Source organism: Equus caballus, chromosome 10 (assembly GCF_041296265.1).
Source record: "Equus caballus isolate H_3958 breed thoroughbred chromosome 10, TB-T2T, whole genome shotgun sequence".
NCBI lineage: Eukaryota > Metazoa > Chordata > Mammalia > Perissodactyla > Equidae > Equus > Equus caballus.
Window position 1 is genome coordinate 26,223,861 of NC_091693.1, and position 20,393 is coordinate 26,244,253.

Sequence of the window (20,393 nt, forward strand, 5' to 3'; positions counted from 1 at the left end):
GGCAGACCTGGTTTTATTACGAAGCACAGAAATCCATTCAGCCATGTGCCGTAGTTGTGTTTTTATACTGATTGTCTCATTAGATCTCTGTGATAATCCTGGGTGGTGGCAGGTGGATCAGGGGCTATTCCTCACACCCATTCCTGTTCATAAAGGGTGAAATTGAGCCTCACATGTGAAGAGAGTTGTCCAACAGCCCACATGGAGGGCTGTGGTTCCACACCTGCAATCTAAGTCTTCAAATGCCAAACCCAGCCTCCTGGGAATACTGTTGACTGTTTCTTCCTGAAGACAGACTCTTGTGGTTTTTAATCTGTGAGAATAACTATGGGAATAATGAATGGAGACTGTTAACTGAGCATCTACTGTGTTCCAAGCACTGTGCTGGATGCTTACACACATCCCTCCATTTTATGTTAACACTCATTGTGGGGGGAATGGTTACTAGTCCCACTGCACAGAGGAAAGCTGAGGCTCAGGAAAGTCAAGTCAAGTACCAGTTTGTGCAACCAAGGAAATAAAGATGACAATTCAAACCCATGTCTGTCTTCTAGAAAAAAACAGATCCTTTTAAAGGTAGTTTATAAGCTGAAGAGAAGGAACTTCTCCTCTGACACATTTACCCATATTTAAAAAATATATTCTTAAGAGCTTGAGAGAGGAAATAAACTAACTCATGTATCAGGCTAGTTATTAGAGAAGAAATCAGTAAATCATATCACTGAAAGAGACAGAACACCAACCCAAACCAGCTTAAGTAAAAAGCGAATTTAGTGGTTCACATAAGAGGACTTCCCAAGGGTGGAACAAACTTCAGGCATGGCTGGATCCAGAAACTCAACAAAGTTATTAGAACTACATCTTTTCCCTCCCCACCATTGGTTCTGATTTTCTCTGCACTGACTCCATTACCAAGCAGGAACTCCCCTGTTAAAGACCAGATAGTTGCTGGCATCTACAAGCTTACATCTTCACAGCTCCAAGTCTATTGACAAAGAGAAATTTGAACAAAAATCTCAATGTCTGGCATTCTGAAGTAGATGCTAATGTCTCAAATTCCTCACTCCTCCCCATATTTATGTCGTTTGTCACATAACTTCACTGTTCCTCCCACAAGTAGACAGAATGTACTTCCTTGTCCCATGACTTTGGATTTGGCCATATGATTTGCATTGGCCAAAGGCATATTATTGGATATGTGACCAAAGCTTTGAAAATCCATCACACAATTGGTCCATCTACCTCAGCTATTGTAATGAGAAAAATCACTCCAGAGCTAGTCCTCTGGACCCAGGAGGACATATGGACCAGAGTGTCCTCCAGCTAAGCTGAGCTTGCATCAGTCAATACTCATTTGCATGAGCAAACCTAGCCAAGATCAGAAGAAGCACCCAGAGGACCCCAGCCTAGATTAGCTAACTCTCAGCTGACTAAAGATCCACAAGAATAAATAACATATTTCAAGACGCTACATTTTAGGCTGATTTTTACACAACATTGTTGTGGCAATTGATGACTGACACACATTAATTGACTCAAATTAGGTACATTTGTCCACCACTACCAAATAATTGTACTCAGGGACTGTGTGCTTGGTCACGTGACTTTTCTTGGACAGAAAGGTGAAATTAGCACCACCATGACCGAAAGAGGAAAAACTATGATAACCTGGAAAAAAATCAGAGAGCTGCACCACATATTTGCACATATATTCCTGGCAAAAACAGACACTAACAATTCCTGACTCTGAAAAGTGGTCCTGAAGAGGTCATTCATGGCATCCAGAGCCCTGGTAACTGCAGCACAGACGCCCCAGGGCAGCCTTCACTTCCTTGTTCCGAAGGCTGTAGACGAGGGGATTGAGCATGGGGGTCACCAGGGTGTAGGAGAGGGACACCACCTGCTTGCTCTCTGGGGAGCAGCTGGCCTTGGGTCGCAAGTGGATGACCCCTGTTGTGCCATAAAACAGAACCACCACAATGAGGTGGGAGGCGCATGTGGACAGGGCCTTGTGGCGCCCAGTGGCTGATGGCATCTGGAGGACAGTGGCTAAGACTCCAATGTAGGACACGGCTATCAGACAGAAGGGAACCATGATGACCAGCACTGTGGCCGCCAACACGTTGGCCTCCAAGACCCTGGTGTCCGCACACACCAGGCTCAGCAGAGGGGCGATGTCACAGAAGAAGTGGCGGATGCCACGTGGTCCACAGAAGGGGAAGTGGAACAGCCAGACTGTGAAGACCAGTGACACAGGGACTCCAGCCAGCCAGCACGTGGCAGCCAGCAGGTGGCAGAGTCGTGGGCTCATGATGGCGCCATAGCGCAGGGGCCTGCAGATGGCCACGTAGCGGTCCCAGGCCATGGCGGTCAGGAGGAAGCACTCGGAAGTGACACAGGACAGCACCAGGAGCAGCTGCAGGGCGCAGCCCGCAGGTGACACTCCCCGCCCGGGCCGCAGCAGGGTCACCAGCAGCCGGGGCACGATGTCCAGCGAGAAGCAGATCTCCACCAGGGCCAAATGGCGCAGGAAGAAGTACATGGGCGCGCGCAGGGCCGGGTCCAGGGCGGTCAGCAGCACGATGAGCGCGTTGCCCAGCAGCGTGAGCAGGAACATGGCCAGGAAGAGCGCAGCCAGCAGCGGCCGCAGCGCCGGCACGTGCGCGAAGCCCAGAAGGAAGAACTCGCGGCCCGAGCTCTGGTTGGCCCAGGGCGGGGCTGCGGGGGCGCCGGGGGAGCCCAAGGCCACCGGCATGGACCCAGGTGGGGCGTGGGGACCGCACCCAGGGAGGCACAGAGCCTGGGGGAGAGGAAGACGTAAGGAGAAGGGTAAAGAGGAGAATAGCACCTGCCTCACCTCTGTCCCCAACAGAGGGGGGACAGAGCAGCAGACCTATCCTATTAAAACACAAATCAGATCACACCACATGTGGGACCCTCCTTGCATGCCCAGTGAACGTGGAATGAGATTCAACACCCTTACCAAAGTCCACGAGGCCCTGGCTGGCCTACCCCGCCCACCCCTGTGACCTCATCTCCACTGAGCTCCATGCACAATGGCTTGTCCTGCCCCAGGGCCTTTGCACTGGCCATTCCCTCCCCTTGAAATGCTCTTTCCTTGGATATTTATATCACTCTTTCTCTTTTACAGGGTCCTGCCTGGACTGACTACCTCTTCATCCTCATCTCCTTCTGATCTTCTCGCAAAGTCCATCTTCAAAGACCTCATTTTCCATATCTACCATTTTTCTCTCACCTCTCACTTTGCGCTTGCACACTTCTGTTCCCCCTAAGCTGTTGGTGTTGCTGGACCTTTCTCATCCTCCAGGTCTCAATTCAAATATTTCCTTTTCAGGATCCCCTCCCCTCATTACTAGAAAGAATATGACCTGCCATGCCCTCCACTGTCTGCACAGTCTGGAATTCAGTTGAATTTAGTTTTTGGTCAGTAAAGGCTATTTCCTCCTATAGACTGTGAACACCATGGGAGTAGACACCTTTCCGTCTAATGCCCAGCATGATTTATTCTGCATTATGTGGCGCTATAACTTCTCTCTTACAGGAGTTTTTGTGAAGAATAAATGAAATAATACAAGGAAGTCCTTGGCACTAGGGCTGGCCCATAGTAAGTGTTCGGTAAGTGGTGGTGAACACGTCCATGGGGATCAGAGTTTGTTAAATGAGTTCGAAACTCTCATCATGTCATTTCTATTCTCCTATTACATGTCAGATGAAGCTTAAATATGCTGTCTTGGCTTTCAGGCCCTCCTGAATGTAGGTGTGGACCCCATTTTCACTCATTTATTTTAGCCAGAGTGTATTTACTACCCCAGGCACTGAGCTGAGATTTGAGGATGAACAGGAAAATCAGGCCTGTTTCCTGACCTCAGGATGCCTTGGGGAAATAGAGGGATGCCTTCCTCAGAAGGAGGACATGAAGGCGTTTCTAGAATGACATCCCAACCCCTGGTCCCATGTCTGGCTCTCTTAGATGCTCCATCAACACTTATTGCATGCATTAACCTCTGTCTTGCTCATGATTTTATCCCCAACACAATGCCTGGACCATGGTCGGTGCTGAATAAATATTTATCAAATGGCTGAACATCTGTCTCATACGTAGTTCCATTCTCCAGGGCGTAGATCAGTGTCCAGCACACACAGTAGCAGCTCAAGAATATTTCATGAATAGCCAAGGAGAGGATCTCTTCTCATTCCTCACTGCTCCCCTCCATTTAAACACAGTCTTCTCATAATTTCCCCATCTTCACTCACTGCTCACGCTAGCTGTACCCACTCTTCTCCACATTGCCCCCAAATCATGCCAATCTCAGATCATGTGGTATCTGACTATAAAGCACAGTAATGACAGCTGGAGTCAAGAATTAAGTGTTGAAGCTCTATGTCTGCCATTTATTAACACTGCAAAGCCAGCAAGATGACTATTTTCCTTCAAGCTTCAACTTCTCATCTATGAGTGGGTTTTATAGTAAAACAACAACAACAACAACAAGCCTATGTCTCAGGATGGCTGATAAAGAAAATTAAGTCCAGAGAATGTAAGTGTCTTATTCAAAGTCAGGGGGAACCAGCACTTTTAAATTGAATAACTTTCCAAGAGTCACACAACTGGTAAATAGTAGACCAGAGGTTCACACTCAGGCCCTCCCATCTACCAGGTTCATATTCTCACTTCTCAAAGTTGGGGAGGTGATGACAAACCACACCAGACATCTATCAGTGGTCTTACACTGTACTGTCTCCATGGCAACCACCCTGGTTTAGGCTATGAACATCTCTCACGTGAAGGATGTCATAGGCTCATAAATGGTTTCTCTGTTTCTGCTCTTGGTGGCCCCAACCCGTTCCCCATCAGAGCGATGTGAGTGGATGCATTGTGGAAAACGACCAGGGGACTGTATTTCTCCTGAGAATCATAGAACACAGTCCCTGCATCCCAGACTGGAGACTCTGTATCAGTCTCCTGGTGGACATATTTTGGATTCCTCTTCTGGTACCTGAACCAGCATGGGTCGCCATCACCTCTCCAGGGACCCCAACTGCCTCCATTCTTCTGAAAATTTCTCCCTAGTCTTATTTATTCATCTGATAGTGATTGAGTGTCTCTTCTGGTCCCAGCACTGTGCTAGGTAACTAGGCTTCTCTGCAGAAGACAGGCTGTCAGGGGGTGAGAGTGGACCCAGGAGGAGCTTTCAGGAGGCTACAGCAATAGCCCTGGTGAGGGATGAGAGTGACTGAGACTATAGTGGTAGGCGTCTAGATGAGGAGATGCGGACAATTTCAGGATGAAATTTGGAGGTTGAGTCAATAGCATTCCTGATGCATTGGATATGAAGGATGGAGGACAGGGATAAATGAAGGGTAACTCCTGGGGGTTTGGCCAGAGCAGCAGGATAATGTCATTTACTGAGATGGAAAGACCTGGAGATGATCATCTTTGGGGTTTGGGTGAGGAAGATGAGGGTTCAGCTTGGGACATGAGTGTGAGTTCTGTGAGACTCCCCAGTTGGGTGTAACAGAGACTGTTGGACTCACAGGTCTAGGGTTCAGCTGAGAGCTCAGGATGGAGATAAACATTTGGGCATCGTCAGCATAGAGAGATTTTTCAACATCATGGATTGGATGAGCTTACTCAGAGAGACGGTGTTGACTTAACTTCTCCAAACTTCCATCTCTGCCTGTGTGAAAGGGGGAGGGTGTAAGAACCACTGGCCTTAACTGGGTGCTCACTACAACTGTATGTAGTTCTCTTATTGTCATTCTCATTTCCTGTTTGAGGAAACTGAGGGTCAGAGAAATTATGTAACTTTTCCCAAGTAAATGGCAAAGTGAGGATCTGAACCCAGAGTGTCCAGCTCCAGGATAAGCTCTGTCCTATGCAGGCTCTAGACACAGCAGGTAATAAATAACTAATTTACAAGTGAATACATTAGTTCCCTCCCATACCCCTGTCTTATTTACCCAAACCACCCAGAACACTCCCTTACTTGCCTCTCTCAGTCCTGGTGGACAAAGTCATCCATGACCATTCGCATTTGCACTTACCCAGTGAGAATTATGTCCTCAACTCCCTTTGAACTGTGGGATCATAAGCAAAGTTCAGACAGAGGTGGGTTCAAATCTGGCCTCCATCCTTTCCTGACCAGGTGATCATGGGCACGGACATTTGCCTCTCTGAATTTCCATTCCCTAGTAAAAAAAACTGGGGGAAAATTTTTTTAAAAAAAGACCTGATCCACAGGGTTATGAGAATCCAGTGATGTCAGACTCCAAACAATACTCAGCACCCAGAGGAAATGCCAGCTTGGAAAAACACACCACTGGGAAGTGGAGAGAGAATAGAGGAGGGTTGTGGCTAAGAGGGAAGTTAGTTTTACCATAAAATTTTAATTTTTTTCAAGGAAAATGTGTTCATACACTCTTACTATACTACTCAGTTTCATCTCCTGTAAAATGGGGTCAATAATGGTAACTTCTAAATGATGGTGATTAAAAGAGTTAACCCAGACTAATCAATAGAACAGGAGTTGGCATCTAGTAACAGCTCAATGACAGTCATTGTTATTACTAACTATCAAAAGTAAACAATCAGACACCCTTTATTAGCTGTGTGACCTTGGGACAGTTTTGTCCCCTCTCTGAGCCTCTGTTTACACATAAGTTAATTGGAGCTAAGAAGACCTAACCTGCCATGTTGTAAAGGAAAAATATAGTATCTGGGGATATCTGGGCACATCTCAGACATGGTTCCTATTTTGTTCTCAACACCGGGAAATCAGTGAGAGGCATGGAGCCCGCTCTATGGCTTTTCATGTGCAAAGGTGCCGAGGCCGATAACTCGCTAAACATTTGATGGGCTTTGAGCTACACTCCCTAGAGTATGGATAGGGTCATCAAGTTGTAAAATCTTTGGTTTCTTTGAGTGACCTCACCCACTTCCCTTCTGTGATTCTGGAGCCATGGCTATGACAATATCCCCCACCAAGTAGTTGTCAATCTTTTGCTTGCATATCTCTCAGCATGGGAAGTTTATCATCTCCCATGACAGTCCCTCTACCCCAACACTTTAAGAATGGTTACAACAATCTTTCCACTAGCATTCACATACATAGTTTGCAGAGAATAAACTGGAACAAATTCTTTGGAGGGTATAGAGGCAATATCAGCCCACACTAACACTCAGGAATTCCCGTGGCCCTGCAAGGCGACTTCTAGGAATTTATCCTGCTAATAGGTTTGCATGTGCACACAAAGGTCTGTGTGTGAGGTTAGTTGTGGCAGAGAATTGTTTCTAAGACTAGAATATTGGAAGGAACCCAATGTCCATGGTAGGGGACTGGGGAAATGCATTACAGTGTAGTCTCACAATGGAAAACTCTACAGCTCCTCAGTAGTTGCACAGGCAGCAATGGTATTAATACATGAGAAGCAGGTGCAGAACACTGTGGAGAGTATGCTATAATTTCCATGAATGGCAGATGAGATTATATACAATATAATACAGAAATATATATACTTTATGCTTAATAATATAGAAATATATGTACATATTTGTATATGCAATGTATTCAATGGATTTTCTGGAAAGACACATAAGATTCTGCCCATAGTGGTTTCCTCAGGTGAGTTTCACTGGGGTGAGTGAGGCAAGAGACATGTGTCATCATATATTCTTGGAACATTTTTAATTTTGTCCATGGCATGTATTCTGCTTCTAAAATTTTTGCTTCTGAAAAATTCTAGACAGTGAAGAAAGAATTAAAGACCTTCAGAAACAAACACACTTGCTGTAAAAATATTTGATTCATTTATATGAGTTATCTAGAGTGGTCAATTCTGTAGAGACAGAAAGTAGAATGGTGGTTGCCAGGGGCTGGAGAGGGAGAGATGGGGAGTTGTTTAATGGGTACAGAGTTTCAGTTTTACAAGATGAAAAAGTATGGAGGTTGGGTCACAACAATGTGAGTGTACTTACTGTTGAACTGTACACTTAAAAATGGCTCAGATGGTAAATTTATGTTATGTGTATTTTACCATAATTTAATAAAATAAAAATTAAAAAATATATTTGAATAATACAAGATGTCCAAAATAGAAAGACAGTATTCCCCAGAAACCAATTCCTACTTCCAAGTAATAACCAGCATTTACAGCTTGGCTTATATCCTTGAGATTTTTGTTATGGACACAGTGTTTTATATGAATTGATTCCTACTAATTTCATCTAACACTTTGGAATCAGAAAAAATTAGGTTTATGAAAACTTACCTGTAATTTCACTACCCATAGATCATCCCTGTGAATGTCTGATGCATTTTCCTCCAATTAGACGTATAAAATAGATTTCATTTTTAAAACAAAATTGCAATTGGTTTTTAATCATATTTTGCATCTTAGTGTATTTCACTCATGAAATATTTTTCAACATTAATAAAAATGTTCATAATCATGATTTTAATGGCTGCACAATATCTCGTAATACAGTGTTGGCAAATAATATTTAACTAATTCTAAGTTACATGAGGAAGTTTTAGTTTCTTTTTTGGCCAAACAAGGTGAGTGAAAGTACTTACCTTATAGGCTTGTGGTGAGGATGAATCGAGCTAATGCATTAAGATTCTTAACGTGGGTCCTGGCATATAGAAAACATTTGATAAGTGCTGTCTCATTATAATCATAATTACATGATCAAGTTATATTCAATTTTTTTAAATTCTAAAGAATGCTACACTGAACATCTTTGTAGACAATTTATGGGCTTATCTTTCTTTTTTTAACAAGTTATGGTGAACAAGAATTGAGAGGAGAGAAGAAGGAAGAGAGAGATGAAAGAAGGGAAAAGGGCAGGAGAGACAGAGGGAAGGAAGGATGGGAGGGAGGAAGTTAGGAAGGGAAGGAGGGATTGTTTTACGGTTATGCACTGTAAAGTTTTCTTGAAGACTAGCCAATGATCTTCACTTTCAGACGAGAAAAAGTGGAACCCTGAGTGGGTCAGTCTCTGCCCACGTGACCCAGCAGTCTTCTTTCTCCATCTCCATGCTCCTACCATCATTCTGTTCTGTAAGGTTACCTTAAAGTCATGGATGTGGCAGGAAACTCGAGCCCAGGAATCTTCACCAACTCACAAAGCAAAACGGGGGCATCCACACCTCCCGCCCCGAGTCAGATCCTAGGAAGAACCACCCTTTTCTCCCTGAGTAACCAAAAGATGCTCTGGTCCCAAAGAGGATAAAGATGAAATCTCAGATCTCAGTGCGTCCACAGCTCAGAGGCTTGGCTGAAGGCAGGCTCAATGAGGTATCAACTCCTGGCCAGGGACCTTGAAGATGTCATTCTCCCTGAAGACCTCAGGATCAGGGCTCATTATCTACCCTCTGTGCCCAGTTGAAAGCAGTGGGGAGATGGCCCTTCTGTTCTATTCATTCCCTCCTTCCATCATACGGGTGGAGAAGAGTCGCCTCTCCACAGTGGAAAAGCCCAGTTCCATGAGAAGCTTGTGAACAAATGGGTCCTCTCCTACTCTTCTGGTGGGAGCGCAAGCAGATACAGCTGCTCTGGTGGGCAAGCTGGCAGAATGAAGTTAAAATTAACACGTCTTCCCTAATACAAATCAAATCCACAATGAGATATCAACTCACACCTGTAATGATGTTTATTATCAAAAAGACAAGAGATAACAAACGCTGGCAAGAATGTGGATAAAATATTATTATTAATATCATCATCATCATTAACATTTTGTTATTATTTTTCCAGGAAGAGGAATGAGCAAGCATCAAGATCCTGAGGCAGGTGGGCATTTGGATGAGATTAGGGAAAGGTCAAATGTTATAAAGCCTTGGGAGCCATAGTAAAGTGTCTGTATTTGGGGGGATTTTGTTTCTGTTACAATGAGGAGTGACTGAAGAATTTTAACACAGAAGGGACATGATCTGATTTAGGTTCATTCTGAGTTGTTTCTGTGGACCTTATTATGAGAATTAAATAAATTACATATGTGATGCATGTCTCACTGGGGTTGGTACATAGCAGATGCTCAATAAATTGTAATTAATATGTGATTGTTTAACTCCCCCTCTGGCGTGGAGATTCCTTGAGGACAAGGTCTGTGTAATTTGTCTCTCTCTCCTCAGTGCCCACTACACAGCCTGGCACAGCCTGGGTGTGTGTCTGTTAGAAGTCTTTGATTGCAAGCAACAGAAACTGACTCTGTCAAGAGCAAAGGAAGCCCAGGCCTCCATGTCTCTATTGGAGGAAGTATTGAGGGGCCCATAAAATCTGCATACTCCTTGCAGGAACTCCCCGTTCTCTCCCTCCCTGCTCCAACATGCAGCTTGCCGTTGGTTTCTGCCTTGGAACTATCAGGACTTAACTCCATGAGTCCTTTGCCACTCAGTGTATGAAAGTCAGGTCTCCTGCATCATCTCTCATTCTTTGGACTCAAATCCCCTCAGAGATCTGAGGGCAGAGAGGAAAAACACCCAGGAATTCCATATCCCCCTTTCCAGTTTGTATAGTCTGGTATTGTTGAAGCTGCTTCAGCCATGCCTGAAGCCCGTCTTTCCCTCTACTGCACCTATCACCATCGAACATGTGACATACATAATTCACCTTGTATATTGTCTGACTTTCTGACCAGAATGTAAGTTCCATGAGGGAAGGGATTCATCTATTTTGTTCATTACTATATTCCCAGTGCTTAGAATAGTGCTTAACACATAGTAGGCACTCAATAAAGATCTGTTGATGGAATTAATAAATAGCTAACAAAATATTGACTCTATTGGAATTTTATGAGGCAGCTGGTAGAATCTACGGAAAATCCAAATCACTATATCTCAGAAAACACAAAACTGAGGCAATTCCAAGGATCCAAGACCAATGGACTCTCTTCTGGAATCCTTGCAATGTATCAGCTCCAAGCATTTTCCATCCTTGAGACACAAGAAGGAACGATGGATTGGCCACCCTTGGTCAAAGGAGGACAGGGTGCTGTGGTTGGACATCTCACCAGCCTAAGAAGGGTATTTCTCTGTCTCTGTAATAACGCATCAGCCTCAAGACATCAAGCGTCTTTAAAAAGTGGTTTAAGCGAGAGAATGAGAAGACAAGCCGTTGACTGAGAGGAAATACTGCAAAAAACGTATCTCATATAGGACTGCTACTCAAAATATACAGAGAACTCTTAAAACTCAACAATAAGGAAAAGAACGACCCAATTTAAAAATAAGCAAAAGACCTGAACAGACACCTCGCCAAAGAAGATATACAGATGGCAAGTAAGCATATGAAAATATGCTCCATATCATATGTCTCAGGGAAATGCAAATTAAAAGAACAGTCTACCCCTATGCTCCTATCAGAATGACCAAAATTCAGTACACTGACAACAGTAGGTGAATGGATAAACTGCAGTAGCCAGCACTTAAATTATACATATATATATACATTTTGCATACCTTATGTATGTCAATTTAATTCTCATAACAATATTGTGCGCTGATTATCATCATCACCATTATCATCATCCCCATTTTACAGATGAAGAAAATTGAGTCATGGAGAGGATAATTGGCCCAAAGCTGCACAGCCAGTAAAAGCAGGAGCCAGGATTTACTCCAGAAAAAACATAAGCATTACATTCTGCTGCCTCTTGAAGTGATAATGAGTTTAGGTTGCCAGATAAAACATAGGGCACTTGGTTAAATTTAAATTTCATATAAACAAATTTTCCCTAAAGTATAATTACATGAATGTTTTTAGCATAAGTGTGTCCCAAATATTGCATGAAACATACACATTCCTTTTTTCTTTTTGGTGAGGAAGATTGGCCCTGAGCTAACATCCATTGCCAGTCCTCCTCTTTTTGCTTAAGGAAGATTGTCACTGAGCTAACATCTGTGCCAATCTTCCTCCATTTTGTATGCAGGATGCCACCACAGCATGGCTTGATGAATGGCATGTAGGTCCGCACCTGGGATCCAAACTTGTGAACCTCAAGCCACCGAAGCGGAGTGTGCAAACTCAACCACTATACCACCTGGCCGGCCCCCATATTCTTTTTTAAATGTTTGTTTATCTGAAACTCCAGTTTAAGTGAGTATCCTGTGCTTCTATTTGCTAAATCTAGCAACCCTACTACCTCATATAACAAGATGACCACAGATGGTTATTTCCAGGACTGGTAAATTCAATGTATCAATGATCCCAGTGCTTCACATTCACTACTCTATGAGTCTCTAGGCTTTCCCCTCATAGTTACCAAATGGTTGCCAGTGTCCCAACTATGCCATCCTAACAGGACATCATCCAAAAGCATCAGGGAAGAAGAAAGGGAGGAAGGTAGCTTTTCTTTCTGTCTCTTGTTTTTAACATGGAGGAAAGTCTTTCCTTGGAGCAGCAGCAGACTTCCCATTATATCTCATTGGCCAGACCAAGTCACATGCTCACCCCTAAACCAATCACCAGAAGATGGGGAAAGGGTTATCCTGATTGGCTTATACCAACCCTGATTCATCTCCTAGAGCTGAGCCCCCATTTCCTGAATAAATAGCTTGGAGTACTGCACAAGATCAAGATTCTCTTGGCAAAGAAGTGCCTGCCGCTGCTTCAACTATTATTGCTGCCTAACAAATCACTCCAAACTTAGAGGCATAAAACAACCCTGTTAATATCTTCCTGATTCTTTGGGTCAGGAATTAGGACAGAGCACAGTAGGACAGGTTTGTCTCTGCTCCATGATGTCTGGGACCTCAGGTGAGAAGACCTGAAGCTAAAGGTGATGCTACAACTGGGAGCTGGAATGATCTGGAAGTGCCTCCACTCATATTTTGGCTGTCAGCTGGTTGTCAGCCAGAACCCCTACACGTGGCCTCTCCATGTGAACTAGTGTGGGCTTTTTCACAGCAGGATGCTAGGTTCTGAGAGAAAGGGCTAGGAGGGGAGTGGGGGGGGGGGAGGAGCTGCATCACCTCATATGACACTGGACTATACGTGGTGTCACTTCCTCTGTAGCCACAAGCCCTCTCAGATTCAAAGGAAGGGAACAAACAAAAAGAAATGGTACACTACAGAGTGCCAAGCAAACATCTGTTGTTGGAGAAGAGGAGGAAAGGAGGGAGGCAGATACATAATTGTATGTGACTGCCTATCCTCTCTGCTTTCTTAAACCTTCCTTAGAAGCATCCAGCACAAGCCCAAATGCTAGAAGAAACCCCTCCCAATTCTCTCTTTTTTAATTTTTTTACCGTGGTAACATTGGTTTATACCATTATGTAAAATTGGGGTATACATCATTATATTCCAATTTCTTTATAGATTACATCACGTTTGTCACCCAAAGACTAATTACAATCCATCACCATACCCTTTCACCATCCTCTCTCCCTCCTTCCCCTGTGGTAACCACCAATTCAATCTCTGTCTCTATGTGTTTGTTTGTTGTTGTTATGTTCTATTTATGAGTGAGATCATACAGTATTTGACTTTCTCCCTCTCACTTCTTTTGCTTAGCATAATACCCTCAAGGTCCATCCGTGTTGTCACAAACGGCAAGATTTCATCCTTTTTTATGGCTAAGTAGTATTCCATTGTGTATATATACCACATCTTCTTTATCCATTTGTCCCTTCATGAGCACCTAGGTTGCTTCCAAGTCTTGGCTATTGTGAATAATGCTGCAATGAACATAGGGGTGCATGTATCTTTACACATTCGTGTTTTCATGTTCTTTGGATAAATACCCACAAGTGGAATAGCTGGATTGTATAGTACATCTATTCTTAATTTTTTGAGGAATCTCCATACTGTTTTCCATAGTGCCTGCACCAGTTTGCACTCCCCCGAGCAGTGTATGAGGGTTCCCTATTCTCCACATCCTCTCCAACACTTGTTACTTCCTGTCTTGTTAATTATAGCCATTCTGATGGGTGTGAGGTGATATCTCATTGTAGTTTTGATTTGCATTCCCCTGATAATCAGTGATGTTGAACATATTTTCATGTGCCTGTTGGCCATCTGTATATCTTCTTTGGAGAAATGTCTGTTCAGATCTTTTGCCCATTTTTTATTTGGGTTGCTAGTTTTTTCATTGTTGGCATGTATGAGTTCTTTTTATATTTTGGATATTAACCCCTTATCATATACCTGGTTTGCAAATATCTTCTCCCAATTGTTAGGTTGTCTTTTTGTTTTGTTGATGGCTTCCTTTGCTGTGCATAAGGTTGTTAGTCTGATGGAGTCCCATTTTTTAATTTTTTCTATTGTTTTCCTTGCCAGGTCAGCATGGTACCTGAAAATACGCTGCTAAGACCAATGTCAAAGAGCATACTGCCTGTGTTTTCTTCTAGAAGTTGCATGGTTTCAGGTCTTACATTCAAGTCTTTGATCCATCTTGAGTTAATTTTTGTGCATTGTGTAAGATAATGGTCTACTTTCATTCTTTAGCATGTGGCTGTCCAGTTTTCCCAACACCATTTATTGAAGAGACTTTCCTTTCTTCATTGTATGTTCTTGCCTCCTTTGTCAAAGACTAGCTGTCCATAGATGTATGGGTTCGTATCTGGGCTCTCAATTCTGTTCCATTGATCAGTGTGTCTGTTTTTGTGCCTGTACCATGCTGTTTTGATTGCTGTAGCTTTGTAGTATATTTTGAAATCAGGGAGTGTGATGCCTCCAGTTTTGTTCTTTTTTCTCAGGATTCTTTTCCTATTCGGGGTCTTTTGTTGTTCCATACATATTTTAGGATTCTTTGTTCTACTTCTGTGAAAAATATCATTGGGACTTTAATAGGGATTGCATTGAATGTACAGATTGCTTTGGGAAGTATGGACATTTTAACTATGTTAATTCTTCCAATCCAAGAGCATGGAATATCTTTCCATTTCTCTGTGTCTTCTTCAATTTCTTTCAACAATGTTTTATAGTTTTCAGTGTACAGGTCTTTCACCTCTTTGGTTAAGTTTATTTGTAGGTATTTTATTCCTTTTTTTGCAATTGGGACAATTGTAAATGGGATTGTATTCTTAATTTCTCTTTCTGCAACTTTGTTGTTAGTGTATAGAAACACAACTGATTTTTGTATGTTTATTTTGTGTCCTGAAGCTTTACTGTATTCATTTATTATTTCTAAGTCTTTTGGTGGATTCTTTAAGGTTGTCTGTATGTAAAATCATGTAATCTGAAAATAGTGATAGTTTCACTTCTTCCTTTCCAACTTGGATACCTTTTATTTCTTTTACTTGCCTGATTGCTCTGGCTAGAACTTCCAATACTATGGTAAATAAGAGTGGTGAAAGTGGGCTTCCTGTTCTGGTCCTGTTCTTAGAGGGATAACTTTCAGCTTTTCTCCATTGCTAATGATATTAGCTGTGGGTTTGTCATATATGGCCTTTATTGTGTTGAGGAACTTTCCTTCTACACCCATATTATTCAGAGTTTTTACCACAAATGGATGCTGTGTCTTGTCAAATGCTTTCTCTGCTTCTATTGAGATGATCATGTGATTTTTATTCTTCATTTTGTTAATGTGGTGTATCACATTGTTTGATTTGTGGATGTTGAACCGTCCCTGCATCCCTGGAATAAATCCCACTTGAACATGGTGTATGATCTTTTTAATGTATTGTTGTATTCGATTTACTAGTATTTTGTTGAGAACTCTTGCATCAATGTTCATCAGTGATATTGGCCTGTAATTTTCCTTTTTTGTGTTGTCCTTGTCTGGTTTTGGTATCAGGGTAATGATGACTTCATAGAATGAGTTAGGAAGCTTCCCTTCCTCATCAATTGTTTGGAAAAGTTTGAGAAGGATAGGGATTAAGTCTTTGAATATTTGCTAGAATTCACCAGGGAAGCTGTCTGGTCCTGGATTTTATTTTGGGGGAGGTTTTTGATTACTGTTTCAATCTCCTTACTGGTGATTAAATGATCAGTCTATTCAAATTCTCTATTTCTTCTTGATTCAATTTTGGAAGGTTGTATGATTCTAAGAATTTATCCATTTCATCCAGATTATCCAATTTGTTGACGTATAGTTTTTCATAGTATTCTCTTATAATCTTTTGTATTTCTGAGATTTCCACTGTAATTTCTCCTCTTTCATTTCTGATTTTATTTGAGGCTTCTCTCTTTTTCTTGGTGAGTCTAGCTAAAGGCTTGCCAATTTTTTTAATCTTTTCAAAGAACCAGCTCTTAGTTTCATTGATTTTTTTCTTTTCTTTTCTTTTCTTTTTTTAGTCTCTATTGCATTTATTTCTGCTCTGATTTTTATTATTTCTTTCCTTCTACTGATTTTGGGCTTTGTTTGTTCTTCTTTTTCCAGTTCCTTTAGGTGCACTGTTAGATTGTTTATTTGGAATTTTTCTTATTTCTTGAAGTAGGCCTGTATTGCTATAAACTTCCCTCTTAGACCCACTTTTGCTGTATCCCAGAAATTTTGGCATGTCGTATTTTCATTTTCATCTGTTTCCAGGAGTTTTTTAAATTTCTCCTTTGATTTCTTCATTGGCCCAGTCATTCAGTAACATTGTTTTAATCTCTACATATTTGTGGCTTTTCCAATTTTCTTGCTGTAGTTGATTTCTTGTTTCATACCATTATGGTCATAAAAGATGCTTGGTATTATTTTAATCTTCTTAAATTTATTGAGACTTGCTTTGTGGCATAATATGTGACCTATCCTGGAGAATGTTCCATGTACATTTGAAAAGACTGTGTGTTCTGTGGTTTTTTGATGGAATGTTCTATATATATCCACTAAGTCCATCTGGTCTAATGTGTCATTTAAGGCCAATGTTTCCTTATTGATCTTCCACTTGGATGATCTATCCATTGGTGTAAGTGGACTTTTAAAGTCCCCTACTATTATTGTGTTACTATTTCTCCTTTTATGTCTGTTAATAATTGCTTTATATATTTAGGTGCTCCTATGTTGGGTGCTTAGATATTTGCAAGTGTTATATCCTCTTGTTGGATTGTTCCCTTTATCATTGTGTAGTGCCCTTCTTTGTTTCTTGTTACAGTTTTTGTTTTAAAGTCTATTTTGTTTGATATAATTATTGCTACACCAGCTTTCTTTTCATTGCCATTTGCACAGAGTATCTTTTTCCATCACTTCACTTTCAGTTTGTGAGTGTCTTTAGGTCTGAAGTGTGTCTCTTGTATGCAGCATATATATGGGTCTTGTTTCTTTTTATCCATCAGCCACCCTATGCCTTTTGACTGGAGCATTCGGTCCATTGACATTTAAAGTAGCTATTGATAAGCCTGTACTTATTGCCATTTTGTTACTTTTTCCTGGAAGTTTCAATAGTTCTTCTCTGTTCCTTTCTTCTTCTCTTGCTGTCTTCCCTTGTGGTTGGATGCTTTTCTTTAGTTTTCTGTTTGGGTTCCTTTCTCTTAATTTTTGTGTATTTATTATAGGTTTCTGGTTTGTGATTACCATAAGTTTCATATATAATAACCTGTGTATATAGCAATCTATATTAAGTATGGTCCCTTTAGTTTGACCTCTTTCTAAAAGCTCTACTCTTTTACTCCCCTCCTCCCACATTTTTTTTTAAGATTGGCCCTGAACTAACATCTTTTGCCAGTCTTCCTTCTTTTTTTCTTTTCCTCCCCAAAGCCCCAGTACATAGTTGTATATCTCAGTTGCAGGCCATTCTAGTTCTTCTATGTGGGATGCCACCATAGCATGGCTCGATGAGTGGTGTGTAGGTCAGTGCCCAGGATCCGAACCAGCAAACTCTGGGCTGCCAAAGTGGAGCACACGATCTTAACCACTTGGCAATGGGGAAAGCCCAATTTTATGTTTTTGACATCATATATAACCTCTTTTTCTATACTTGTGTATCCATTACCCTCTTATCTTGGAAATAGGGGATTTTAGTACTTCTGTCTTTTGAACTCCATAATACCTTCATAGGTGGCTAATCTGCTACCTTTACCATATACTTGCTTTTACCAGTGATTTAATTGGTTTTTAAAAATAATTTTATTATTCCTACTTGTGGTCCTTTCTTTTCCACTTGAACTCATCCCTTTAGCGTTTCTTGTAAGGCTGGTTTCTTGGTGATAAACTCCTTTAGTTTTTGCTTGTCTGGCAAACTCTTTATTTCTCCTTCCATTCTAAATGATAACCTTGCTGGGTAGAGTATTCTTGGCTGTAGGTTTTTTCCTTTCAGCACTTTAAATATATTGTGCCACTCCCTTCTAGCCTGTAAGGTGGCTGCTGAGAAGTCAGTTGATAGCCTTATGGGGTTTCCTTTGTATGTAACTTGTTGCCTTTCTCTTGCAGCTTTTAGGACTCTCTCTTTATCTTTAATTCTTGATATTTTAATTATAATGTGTCTTGGTGTGGGTCTCTTTGGATTAATCTAGTTTGGTGCTTTCTTTGCTTCCTGTACCTGGATGTCTGTTTCCTTTTTTAGGTTAGGAAAGTTTTCAGCTATTATTTCTCCAAATAGATTCTCTGTTCCTTTGTCTCTCTCTTCTTCTTTTGGGACATCTATAATATGGATGTTAGTGTGCTTGTTGTTGTCCCAGAGGTCCTGTAGAGTGTCCTCATTCTGTTTAATTCTTTCTTTCTTTCATCTGTTCAGCTTGGGTGATTTCCTTTAGTCTGTTTTCCAGCTTACTGATCCATTCTTCTGTATCATCTACTTTGCTATTGAGTCCCTCTAGTGAAATTTTCATTTCCAGTATCGTATTCTTCATTTCTGCTTGGTTCTTTTTTTATATTTTCCAGTTCTTTGTTGAAGTTCTTACTAAATTCATCTCTTCTTCTCCCAAGGTCAATGAGTATCCTTATGATATTAGTTTGTAGTTTTTCCGGTAGATTGTTTATGTCTGTTTTGTTTAGTTCTTTTTCTGAGAATTTGTCCTGTTTCCTTACTTGGAACATATTCCTTTGTCTCCTCATTTTGCCTCTTTCTCTAGGCTTATGTATGTATTAGGTAAGTCAGCTGCATCTCCCAATCTTGGAGAGGTGGGCTTATGAGGCCCAGCAGTGTGCTTCCCTCTCATCACCAGTCCCCAATGTTCCAGGAGTGTCCCCTGTTTGTGCCTCGTATGTCCTTCTGTTGTTGAAGGTTTGCTCTTGCTGCAGGTCCCCAGGGGACCAGGCTGTCCCCCTGGCTGGCTGGTTGTAATGCTCAGCTGTATGCAGCTGCTATGGTCCCTTTAGTCACTTCATCAGGTATGGGGAGCCCCAGCACAGTTAGCTACAAGGTCTAACAGCACATTCCTGTTGCAGTTTTTCTGTTAAGTGAGTAGGCCCCCAGCATGTCTGGTTGCTAAGCTCAGGGGCTTACAATCGCTGTAGGCCTCTGGCCTGCAAGGCTGTGGTCAGCTCTCTCAGGATTGCAGCTGGGTGGGGCTGGCCCCTGGTGTGGGAGCACCCAATTGTTTCAGGCATTGGAAGGCAGAGCCAATCCCCTATGTGGTTGTTTGAGAAGCAAAAGTCTGCTGCAACCAACAAGCCCCACCACCTACAGGCCCACACAGCCTGTCAACACAGTCCTGCCCCAAGTGCATACCCCAAACCACCGAAGGGAACCTAGTCACTCCACTCCAGAGGCCCTAAATACTCCATCAATGCAAGTCTGCCCCTTGCACACACCCTGCCCTGCAGAGGTGGACCCACTCACCTGGCTGCAGAGGTTCCAGGCACCCCACCAATGTAGGCCCAGAAGTTGCCTGAGGGCTTGCTGTTGGGTGGGGCAATTCCCTAGGGCAGCCTGCCTGCCCTGGCTGAGCTGGCTTAAATCAGCATTCTAGTGGGTGTGGCAGACCTCTGCTAACAGGCCAGGGGAAGAACTCCAATTGCATCTGCCAGCGTCTGTGTCAGCATGCCTGTACTAGGTCACAATAATGGTTGCCACCTGTGTCTCGGTCCCTGGGGAGGTGGCCCCAGCCTGGAGAGGTCTCACCTCTCACTGAGGTGCACCCAGAGCCTATCAAGTGAGTCTCTTATCACCAAAGGACTGTGTGCCTTTCTTTCTGGTGATTTTAGGTTGCTTTCCAAAATGGGTGAATTTGTGCATGGGCCCTTTAAGAGCAGGATTTTTCCCCCTTATGTCTGATAGGTTTTCTAGGGGAATTCCCCATTGTAGTTAACAGCCAGCAAAGCCAGATATTAAGACACTTGCCTTGGTTATGCTGAGTCCAAAAGCTGCTTATTGTGGTAACGCTCCCCTGCTCAGATCCCCAACTCCTCCAGGGAAGGCTTTGTACCTTAAGATTGCTAGCTGCTGGCTATGAAGTGCTGCAGCTAGAAGGTGGGTTTTTTCTCTCCAGAAAGAACTTCTACCTCAGTCAGCACTGCCCCTTGTTGTAAGGGTTCTTTTTATCTAGTTTTCAGTTCTCTCTCAAGG

At 42.4% G+C, this 20,393-nt stretch overlaps 1 protein-coding gene across 2 annotated transcripts; it reads right to left on the minus strand.

Annotated features, from left to right (window-relative positions):
• Positions 1–548: 548 nt before the first annotated feature.
• On the minus strand, positions 549–19,807 carry OR10AM7 (olfactory receptor family 10 subfamily AM member 7). Of its 2 annotated transcripts, XM_070222785.1 has the most exons (4): positions 19,668–19,807; positions 8,595–8,653; positions 6,067–6,223; positions 549–2,800 (listed from the first exon to the last, which is right to left on the minus strand). In XM_070222785.1, exon 4 carries the CDS (start codon positions 2,753–2,755, stop codon positions 1,769–1,771), a length of 987 nt encoding a protein of 328 aa, XP_070078886.1. In that variant the 5' UTR covers positions 2,756–2,800; positions 6,067–6,223; positions 8,595–8,653; positions 19,668–19,807; the 3' UTR covers positions 549–1,768. The 2 variants fall into 2 exon arrangements, with proteins under 2 accessions (XP_070078886.1, NP_001378651.1); NM_001391722.1 differs by lacking the exons at positions 6,067–6,223; positions 8,595–8,653; positions 19,668–19,807 and having other exon boundaries at positions 1,769–2,755.
• Between the last annotated feature and the right edge of the window lie 586 nt (positions 19,808–20,393).